Source organism: Lolium perenne, chromosome 3 (genome assembly GCF_019359855.2).
Source record: "Lolium perenne isolate Kyuss_39 chromosome 3, Kyuss_2.0, whole genome shotgun sequence".
Taxonomy (NCBI): domain Eukaryota; kingdom Viridiplantae; phylum Streptophyta; class Magnoliopsida; order Poales; family Poaceae; genus Lolium; species Lolium perenne.
Window position 1 is genome coordinate 285,287,914 of NC_067246.2, and position 11,288 is coordinate 285,299,201.

General features: G+C 55.8%; 1 protein-coding gene across 1 annotated transcript; it reads left to right on the plus strand.

The window, feature by feature from the left end:
• Nucleotides 1–2,346: 2,346 nt before the first annotated feature.
• On the plus strand, nt 2,347–10,370 carry LOC139838201 (uncharacterized). The gene is made up of 5 exons (XM_071827577.1): nt 2,347–2,800; nt 3,023–4,236; nt 4,696–4,829; nt 7,646–9,693; nt 9,796–10,370. The coding sequence occupies exons 1-5, from the start codon at nt 2,347–2,349 to the stop codon at nt 10,368–10,370; spliced, it is 4,425 nt and encodes a 1,474-aa protein (XP_071683678.1).
• The last annotated feature ends 918 nt before the right edge of the window (nt 10,371–11,288 follow it).

An 11,288-nucleotide genomic window follows, 5' to 3' on the forward strand; every position in this document is an offset into this window, starting at 1 on the left:
TTACGACAAAGTACATAGACCGCTATCCAACATGCATCTATGCCTAAATAGTCCACTTTCAGGTTATCATCCGAACCCCTTCCGGTATTAAGTTGCAAGCAACAGACAATTGCATTAAGTATGGTGCGTAATGTAATCAACACAAATATACTTAGACAAAGCATCGATGTTTTATCCCTAGTAGCAACAGCACATCCACAACCTTAGAACTTTCTGTCACTGTCCCAGATTCAATGGAGGCATGAACCCACTATCGAGCATAAATACTCCCTCTTGGAGTTACAAGTATCAACTTGGCCAGAGCCTCTACTAGCAACGGAGAGCATGCAAGAACATAAACAACATATATGATAGATTGATAATCAACTTGACATAGTATTCAATATTCATCGGATCCCAACAAACACAACATGTAGCATTACAAATAGATGATCTTGATCATGATAGGCAGCTCACAAAATCTAACATGATAGCACAATGAGGAGAAGACAACCATCTAGCTACTGCTATGGACCCATAGTCCAGGGGCGAACTACTCACACATCGATCCGGAGGCGATCATTGATGGGGATACACCCGTAGGGGGTGGGTCGCCAGCCCTACTCGCTATGAAGGAGGAAGACCCAGCTGGGCTGCCAGTCGGCCTAAGCGACTGGGCCATGGAGCGACTGGGCCCCCGATCCAAGGAGGAGGCCCGTGCGACTGGATGAAGGGATTGCATGCAGGAGAGGTAGTGAATCCCGGATTAGTAGCAACTGTGTGATTCGGAGTTATCTCCATGTAACCCTAGATCGGGGGTGTCCATATAAACCCCCGAGCTAAAACCCTAAGGGGTACGTTATCTGAGATTCAATCTCCCCTGGTAAGCTCCTGGCGTAGCCGCCGGTTGAGCCCCCCCATTGTAATTCTCCACTGAGCAATAAAGATCTAGCAGGACGTAGGCCCTTTACTCTCCGGAGGGGCTGAACCTGGGTAAACCCTTGCGTCCTGTGCACCTCGATCCGCGTATGGCCATGTTTCCTTGCCCCCGCATCAACGAAGTGCTGCCCCCGGTAGCATCTGCCGTGGTCATATCCACGACAGTGGCGCCCACCGTGGGGCATGGAACATCAAGCCTCCGAGCCGCGGCGAGGCCCTACTCGCCGATACGCCGGCAAGTCGCAACCGGCAGGATGATCGCCACCGGCGGCTTCTACCACATCCAGCCGAGCTCCTACCGGCCGGCTTCGACTCCCCTCGCGCGCGCCTGGATGGTGCCGGTCGGCACCATCAATCTCTTCGTCGGGCTCACCGGAGTCAGCAACCCCGGCGAAACTCGCCCCAGCCAGGGGCACGATCCTTTCGCGCCGGGACAACTCCTCACCGCAACTCTCCCCCTCACGGGCGAGGTCCACACGGAGGCCGAGCAGGCCTTGGAAGATGACGCCGACTCGGCCGCCGCAGCATCAACCGCCGAGTCCATCGCCACGGCGTCGGTCGCCGGGTCCATAGTCGCAGCTTCGCTCGGGGACTCCATCACCCCAGTCTCCAACCTGAGTGACTTCGAGGACGACTCCGTCCTCCCCCTCTTCAGCAGCGACTCCGACTCGGACTCAGTCGATGAAGCCCGGTACCAATACCCCACTGCCGTCTTCATGGCGGCTGGTGAAGGAGATCAACCTCCACAAGATCCCTTCTCCACGCCGCTTCCCCCCACCGCGACCGCGGCCGAGATCGAGGCACATCGAGCGGCCTTAGAGGAGCAACGGAAGAGGGAGCTCGTGGAGCGGCAGAAGTTCCGTCTCGAACAAGATTCGGTGAGAGCCGTGTCCCACTACCGCAACGAGCGAAATCGCGCACGCATGGAACGCATCCAGGCACAAGGCTTCCCCAGTGCGCGCCTCAACTTCGACAATCCGGATGGAGAAGTCCGGGTCGCCCGACCCACGAACCCCGACATCCCAGAGTCGAGTCGGGCCGCCGCCGGAGGAGTAGCTCACGGAGCACCGCCACCCCCCTCCACCTCCCGGAGGACGACCGCCTCCCCAGGCAGAGGTCGACGCCAACGGCCTGCGCCTCCATTCGTCCCCAGCAGACAACGTAGCGGCGGCCCAAGCCGCCCTCGCCAACCTCCCTGAAATAGGGGAGGGTGCTATCTTCGTACAGCACGCCAAGGCTTTAGTCGCCAAAGCTCTGGAACAGCAACACGCTGCCGCCGACTCTCAAGGACGGCTCTACTCGGCGAGCAGAGCTGCGTTGTCAGCCGCGGCGAACCACACAGTCGTCAACGTCAACAATTGCCCACCTCCAGCGCCACGAGCCGCCCATTCGACTAATCATCGAGTCGAGCCGCGACCTGCGCGAGCGATGGTCGCCGCGAACGGGCAAGCGATTGACGCACGCACTCACATCCTCAACGACCAAGAGTGGCGAGCGCGCAACCGGGCAAATGACCGCCTCGCCGACGAGGCCCCGCGCCAGAGCGCGTTTAACCGGGTAGGACCGGCATGTTTCGGCCCCATGATAAGAGGCGAGCCCTACCCGGTTGGGTTCAAGGGCCCTCGTGACATTGAAAAGTACGACACACATATCGACCCCACGGTCTGGATCGACTCGTACACCATGGCGATGGGCATCTTGGGTTATTTCGAGCTACTCGCCGCCCGCTACCTGCCCCTCATGATGGACGGAGTGAACCGTCATTGGTTCAACACCCTCACACCAAACAGCATCGATTCATGGGACGAAGCCAGGGCCGCCTTCATCCAACACTTCGCCAGCGCGTACACGCGTGCAACAACCATAGAAGACCTGGACCGCTGTGTTCAAGGCCCACGCGAATCGACTCACCGATGGGTACAACGCTGGCAAGACATGTGGACGACCTCCAGCGGCATCAGCACCGACACGGCAATCTACTACTTCCGAAGGTGCTGCCGATATGAACCACTCAGCGCGAAGCTCCGTCGAGTCAGCAGGGATAACATCTCCATCGCCGAGCTCTTCGACATCGCCCTGCGCTACGCCGACGAAGACCCCACAGTCGACTCGGACGACGAGTACGGCCAGCGGCGCAATCGCCGCCCCACTCACTCGGACAACCGCCGCAGCGACTACCGGTTCAGCGGCCGGTCCAGTGGCGGCAAACGCCGCGCCGATGGTGGCCACACGGAACTCGTCGCCAATGCCGACTACGAGCAACGCGACCCGAAGTCGTTCCGGCGAGAGAACCGCGCACCAAAAGAGGACCGGCCTCAGCCCAAGCGGTTCGACGCGCACAGCTTGCTAGATGCCCCATGCATCTACCACAGCAGGGAGGGCAAGCCCTCCAACCACACGACTGGAAACTGCTATTCCCTGAAGCAGATCGAGAGAGCCCGCCGCGCCAAAGAAGCCCACAGCGGTAACCAGCACAAGGACTGCGCCAAGGACCAGGACCAGAGTAAAGAAGACGGATTCGGACGTAGCGCCGGCTCGCTACACACCTTCACCGGGGTCGGCGACCGCCACGATCGGAAAGTCCTCTCCAGGGCAGTCGCCGTGCACGCAGTCTCAGTCGACGTGCCCCGCTGGCTCAACTGGTCCGAGCAAAGCATCACGTGGAGTCGTGAGGACCACGCCCCACGCATTGAATACCCAGGCCGAGTGGCGCTAGTCGTCAGGCCCAAAGTGGCCGACTACTGGCTCCCGAAGACTCTGATGGACGGAGGAAGCTCCATTAATATAATGTACTACGAAACCTTCCAGCGACTCGGTCTGCCGGACTCGCGCCTTGAAGACACCAAAGTCACGTTCCACGGCATCGTCCCAGGGCGGAAAGCCTTTCCAATCGGCAAGGTCACGCTGCCAGTCACCTTCGGCACGCCTGTGAATTACCGCACCGAGCGGATAACATTCGAGGTGGTCAACTTCCGCAGCCCATACCACTGCGTCCTCGGTCGCCAGGCGTTCGCCAGATTCATGGCCGCGCCCTATTACGCCTACAACATGATGAAGATGCCCGGGCCCCGCGGTATCATAACCATCCACGGCGACCCGGCAATGGCGCTGGAGTGCGAGGACGACATCGCCAAGCTCGCCGACGCCGTCATCGCCGAAGAAGTCGACAACAACGCCGAGCTCGCCAAGTACCCGGTCGACAGCAACGACCCCACCATCCTCGAGAAGCCGACTGAGCTCGACTCGCCTGCAGCGACCTTCAAACCTACTACCGATACTCGCCAAGTAGACCTTGTAGAAAATGATTCGAGTAGGCAGGTTACCATTGGGACGGGTCTGTCCGCCCAATAGGAAAGCGCGCTCATCAAGTTCCTCCGTGAGAATCGAGATATCTTTGCATGGAAACCGTCTGACATGCCAGGTGTCCCGAGAGAACTTGCTGAGCACAAATTACACATCGACCCCACCGCACGCCCCGTTAGGCAGGCGATGCGGCCCGTGGGAGAAGAGCGCCGGCGTGCAATCGCCGAAGAGGTGAACCGGCTACTCGCCGCCGGTTTCATCATAGAAATCAAGCACCCCAAGTGGCTGGCAAACCCAGTTTTGGTGCTGAAGAAAAACAGGCCGTGGCGCATGTGTATCGATTACACAAGCCTGAACCGCGCCTGCCCCAAGGACCCATTCGTTCTACCGCGAATCGACCAGATTATCGACGCGGTCGCTGGTTCCGAGTCGCTATGCTTCCTCGATGCGTATTCCGGCTACAACCAAATAAAGATGGCCAAGGAAGACCAGGAGAAGACGGCGTTCATAACGCCGCTCGGCGCCTACTGCTACACGGCCATGACCTTCTCATCGAAACCACACCAGTCAACTCTCGATGGGATACTCGACCCGTGGCTTCCAGATTGGTCATTATGCTCTTCAGGGGTGCTTCGCTTACTACTTTAATCGGGTGCTCCGTGAAGTAGTGCCGCAACTTGCGAGCCGACCGCCACACTGCATACGCTAGCTTCTGGTGATGGGGATACCTCTGCCTTGCAGGAGTGAGTACTTCGCTGAGGTAATAAACGGGCCTCTGCACACCGTGAACTCTCCCTGCTTCCTCTCGCTCGACGACTAGGACGCTACTGAAGACTTGTGCTGTTGCAGCTATGTACATGAGCAACGTCTCCTTCTCGTGCGGAGTCACGAGTACTGGGGAGGTCGATAAGATCTTCTTTAAGTTGTCGAAGGATTCCTGTGCCTCCTTAGTCCACTCGAATTTTTCCGATTTCTTCATCAGGTTGTAGAAGGGCAAGGCTTTCTCCCCTAGTTTCGCAATGAACCTGCTGAGTGCTGCTAGCCGGCATGCCAACTACTGCACTTGGTGCAGATTCTTTGGCGGCTCCATATCAAGAATAGCTTTGATCTTTAGGGGATTGGCTTCGATTCCTCTGGCTGATATGAAGTACCCAAGTACTTGTCCTCCCGGTACTCCGAAGAAGCATTTTTTGGGATTCAACTTGATTTTGTATCTGTCCAGATTGTCGAAGGTTTCCCGTAAGTCATCGATGAGTGTGGCTGCGTGCTTTGTTTTCACCACGATGTCGTCGATGTAAACCTCGATATTTCTTCCAATCTGCTCCGCAAGGCAAGCTTGCATGCAGCGTTGGTAGGTGGCTCCCGCATTTTTTAACCCGAAGGTCATGACGTTGTAACAAAAAACGCCGTGCGGGGTGATGAACGCGGTTAGCTCTTGGTCTTCCTTCTTCAGCTTGATCTGGTTGTAACCAGAGTATGCATCGAGGAAAGAAAGACGGTCGCACCCGGCCGTGGAGTCGACTATCTGGTCTATTCGAGGTAATGGGAAATGATCTTTCGGGCAATGCTTGTTAAGGCCGGTGTAATCGATGCACATGCGGAGGGCGGTTGTGTCCTTCTTTGGCACCATGACGGGATTGGCCACCCATTCGGATTCCTTAAGCTCCCGAATAAATCCCGCCTTGCGGAGCCGATTAACTTCTTCTCCAATTGCTCTTCTCTTCGGTTCAGAGAATCGTCGCATTGATTGCTGTATGGGTTTGGCTGTTGGGTCAACATTTAGGGCGTGCTCAGCGAGTTCCCTGGCGATACCTGGCATATCGGATGGTTCCCATGCAAATATGTCCCAGCGCTCACGGAGGAACTCGATGAGCGCGCTTTCCTATGCGTCAGTAAGGTCAGCCGAAGTATTGACCGTCTTCTTTGGATCAGTAGGGTGCACCTGCAGTTTCTTGGTTTCCTTTGCAGTATCGAACTCATCGGATCTTGCGTTTTGATTGTCGGCTGGTGGCTGTGTGTAATCTGTAATGGCGTCGTTCGCGTTGAGTTCTTCCTTGGCTCCAAATTTCGAGGCGATCTTCTGAAACTCCCTGTCGCAGTTGTCTGACCGAGCGAAGCTGCCGTGGATGGTTATTGGGGTCCCGTTGTTGCCTGGCATCTTTAGCTTTAGGTATGCATAATGAGGCACGGCCATGAATTTGGCAAACGCAGGTCTGCCGAGGATGGCGTGGTACTGAGATTCCCAGTCGACTACCTCGAACTCAATCCTTTCTTTCCTGAAATTACTGGGCGTGCCGAAGACTACGTCCAATGATGTTTTACCCAGCGAGTAGGCGGGTCGAGTCGGTATAATGCCGTGGAACCCTGTGTCGGATTCTTTTAGCATGTCGACTGTTAAACCCATTGCCCTCATTGTCTTTGGCGAATAACGAGGTTCAAGCCGCTTCCACCGTCCATAAATACTTTGCCCATATTGTATCCTCCAATACGTAGCTTCCAGAACGAGGGCCGCGTGACCGGGCCTTGGGACGGCCTTCGGGTGATCCGCCCTGCTGAAGGTGATGCTCTGATCTGACCAATCGATAAAATCCGGCGTATCAACCATGGCAACTTCTGCGTATTTTACTTCTCGGGAGAACTTTTTGATTTCCCTTTTCGAAAAGCTGGTTTTATGGATCATGTTGATCTGTCCACGCAGTGCTGGGAATGCCTCGACTGGTTCATATTCGTCTTTTTCCATTGGCTCGTATGGTTCTGGTACATACGGCTCTGGCTGATGACCACAGGACCTCGCTTTCTCTTCCATTATGCGAACTCTTGATGTGGCTTCAGCTCTAAGATCGTCGCAGAACTGCCGAATCTCAAGGAAGTGTCGGCAGTTCCTTAACAGATGGCTGGACTTCTCCCGACCATCCTTAGGATCGAAATAAGAGTGGAGATAACACGGTGCTTCAAGTTGCTCTGTAGCTGAGAGGTGTGGAGAACGGGTGCGTCCTCTGATTGATGACATGTCATAGCATCGAGAGTGGACTGCTTCCTCTTCACGGTGCGAACTCCTTCGTCTCTTCCTTTGTCCAGCCGCAACGTCGAGATTTTCGCGGTTGCTCTCTCGTATGCTTCTGGGCGGAGCCTTTAGGGTTGCTGCCGATGGGATACCTTTCTGAGGCTCAGCCTTTGAGTGGGACGCGCCGGCCCCGGGGAGGCGGAGAAAACCTCCGGAGTCGACGACGAAGTGGACACCACCGAAAACAGCTTCCGTGTTGCGAGACGATGCCATAAAATTCGGGTGAAGCTCTTCGCGATGCGGCACAAATTCGAAGGGTCCGCAGCGGATCGGGTCTCTTGACTTTGCCGGCGTCGGTGACTCGAGTAAGAACGCCGCGGACGTAACTGGTGCTGCCGATGACCTGCCTTGTGCCGACAGGTTTCCCACAGACGGCGCCAACTGCCTCCGGAACGCTGGCGCCACCTACCAACGGTGCATGAACAGCTGCCTAGAAAGCCAGATCGGCCGCAACGTCCACGTCTATATAGACGACGTGGTCGTGAAGTCGACTCGCCAGGACGACCTGGTTGCCGACCTCGCCAAAACATTCGCAAACCTGCGGCGGTACAACATCAAGCTCAACCCCCTGAAGTGCACCTTCGGAGTCCCATCCGGACAGCTACTCGGCTACGTCGTCTCCAAACACGGCATCGAGCCCAACCCGGAGAAAACGGCAGCGGTCATGCACACCAAGCAACCAACCTGCCTAGTCGACGCGCAGAAGCTCGCCGGGCGGGTCGCGGCACTAAGTCGCTTCATCCCGCGACTCGGCGACAAGGCCACGCCACTCTATCGCCTCTTGAAGAAATCAGAATTGTTCGAGTGGACAGATGAGGCGCAAAAGGCCCTAGAAGAGCTCCAACACGCTCTCAGGAATGCACCTGTCCTCGCGGCCCCACTCCCTCAAGAAACGATGTTGCTATACGTCGCCGCGTCGAATCGCGCGATAAGTGCAGTCATGGTCGTCGAACGCAAAGAAGAAGGGAAAGAGCAGCTGATCCAACGCCCAGTCTACTACATCAGCGAAGCCCTCATCGAATCAAAGCAGCGCTACCCGCACTACCAAAAACTGGTGTACGCAGTACTGAGGGCCCAGCGGCGACTGGCCCCTTACTTCCACGAGCACCCCATCAAAGTGGTTGCTTCAACTCCACTCGCCGACATCATCCGGAACCGTGACGCAACCGGACGGATAGCCAAGTGGGCAGTCGAACTCGACGTCCACAACATCACATACGAGTCGCGCCATACCATCAAGTCCCAGGCATTAGCCGACTTCCTCGTCGACTGGGAAGAAGCACAGCAGCCGAGCTCCCAGGCCGACCTCAAGCATTGGACGCTACACTTTGACGGTTCTAAAAACCTCGAAGCAGGCGCAGGCGTCGTCCTCACCTCGCCCAAAGGTGACGTCGTACGGTATGTCTTGCAGCTCCGATTCGAACCCTGCACCAACAATATGGCCGAGTATGAAGCACTCCTCCATGGCATGCGCGTCGCAAAGGAGATGGGCGCAACTCGCCTGCGATGCCTCGGCGACTCCGACCTCGTCGCCAGCCAGACGTCCGGCACCTGCGACGCCTCCGACGCCAACATGATCGCCTACAAACGAGCAGTCGACCAAGCCGGCGCCGCCGGCAGCCACGTCGTCGAGTGGATCGACAGGCGCAAGAACGAAGAAGCGGACGCCTTGGCCAGGCTTGGGTCCAAGCGGATACCACCCCCTCCAGGAGTCTTCCTCGACGTCCTCACCCGTTCATCGGTGCACATACCACGGGAAATCGACATCGCCGAACCACCTGCACCTGACTCCGCCCTAGTCGCACTCGCCTCTAATGCTGGGGACTGGACCGAGCCGTACCTCAGCTACCTCGAGCGCCAGGTACTGCCGACGGACGAAACAGAGGCACGCACCCTCGTGCGCCGCTGCAAGTCCTTTACCATCATCAACAACGAACTCTACAAACGCAGCATCTCCGGGATATTTCAGCGCTGCGTCACCGCCGAAGATAGTCGCAAGATCCTCCGGGACATCCACGCGGGCGACTGCGGCCATCATGCAGGCGCCCGCTCGATCGTGGCCAAAGCTTTTCGGCATGGCTTCTACTGGCCAACAGCTCACGACGACGCCATGGCTATTGTTCGCGCATGCGCCGGGTGCCAGAAATACGCCAGCCAGTCGCACATGCCGGGCTCAGCACTGAAGACCATACCCCTCACCTGGCCATTCGCCGTCTGGGGCATGGACATGGTGGGAAAGTTCAAAACGGCGCCCGGCGGATATACCCATCTCCTCGTCGCCGTGGACAAGTTCACCAAGTGGATAGAGGCAAAACCCATCAAAAAATGCGACGGCAAAACGGCGACCAAGTTTCTCCGGGAGTTGATCTACCGCTACGGCTACCCCCACAGCATCATCACGGATAACGGTACAAACTTCGCCAAAGGAGAAATGGCTGACTTCTGCGAAGAAAAGGGCATCCGACTCGACCTCGTGGCAGTCGCACACCCCGAGTCGAACGGACAAGCAGAAAGAGCAAACCAGAGCATCCTCCATGGGATCAAACCACGGCTGATGGTACCCCTGGAGCGCGCGGCCGGCTGCTGGGCCGAAGAACTATCTTCGGTACTCTGGGGCATTCGCACAACACCAAATAGGTCGACCGGCTACACGCCCTTCTTCCTGGTGTATGGCGCCGAAGCCGTCATGCCAACAGACATCGCCTATGATTCACCACGAGTTGCCAACTACGTCGAAGAAGAAAACGAGCAATCTCGGCAAGACAACGTCGACATCCTCGACGAGGCACGAGACCTCGCACTCTCCAGAACGGCCATTTACCAGCAAGGCCTGCGCCGATACCATAGTCGCCGAGTGCGCAGTCGCTCCTTCCAAGAAGGCGACCTCGTCCTTCGGCTCATACAAGACAAGAAGGGCATGCACAAGCTTTCTCCCCCGTGGGAGGGACCGTTCGCCATCAACCGCGTGCTTGGCAACGATGCCTACTACCTCACTGACGTACGCAAGAACGATAAGGGCGAGCCGCTCACCAGAGAAGTCGAGCGCCCCTGGAACGTCAACCTTCTCCACCGGTTCTACACCTAGCATAAATGTGTAAGCGACTTCAAGAAATATTAATGAAAAGCACTTGTCTCTCCAAATCGCATGTGCCAACCATTCTGCAGTGCTCGCCGACCTTAACTCATCTCCCATCCCCACGAGTCGAATCGCCCAAAGTGCGCGACTCGGGGACTGCGAGACCTTCGATTGTTGCTGCTGACCGAGCAATCCACGATCGACCAAGTAGCTCGGCTAACAAGAACACAATGGGCCACCGGTCGCAATACCAGGACCGGTCCGCCCCGTGTCTCTTACGCCGTTAAGCGAACACGGTGACTGTAAACACCCGGATTTTTAAGTCCAGATGCCTATTATGCCATTCATCGCAATCCCAGGAATATTGTTTTTGCGAGACATAATAGATTGATATCACCACACATCATCCATTACATACCATAATCGTCTTACAAATAAAGGATCACATGATCCAGTCTCATTACAATAATAGAGGTTCTATTTATTCATTACATAACACATAGCGGAAGCGAAAGTAGCGTAGTAGTAGTCCATCTATTCCACAGGCAACTGTTGACGTCAGGAGTGATCCTAGTTGTCGTAGACGTCCTGCTGTCCTTCTTTCGGGTTCTGGTATTCCTCTTCATAGTCTGGCCATTTGAATAGCCAGGGACAAAGCCATGAGTACTTTTAAAGTACTCGCAAACTAATACTAAGGTAAGTATTATCAACTATGGAAGGGGATGCTAAGCTCTAGTTTCATTTGCATAAAGCCAGTTTTATTTCATAAGCACTTTAGTAAACAAAGACTTTTCATTTGCCTAACTTAACTCAAGTGGGAACATTAGTGTCATTCCCACAACTCAGTTGTGATTCAAAGTCAAAGTCACCTTTCAACTCAAGTCACAAGTCACCATTCATATTTTTAGAAAAATTCTGATGACGGAA

Excerpts from the sequence above, each read along its gene's own strand:
- LOC139838201 (XM_071827577.1), top strand. The coding sequence starts at position 2,347 with ATGGTCGCCGCGAACGGGCAAGCGATTGACGCACGCACTCACATCCTC. Across the intron at positions 2,801-3,022 it reads CATAGAAGACCTGGACCGCT|TCGACTCGGACGACGAGTAC; the intron begins GTGTTCAAGGCC and ends AAGACCCCACAG. Across the intron at positions 9,694-9,795 it reads CAGCATCATCACGGATAACG|AAAGAGCAAACCAGAGCATC; the intron begins GTACAAACTTCG and ends ACGGACAAGCAG.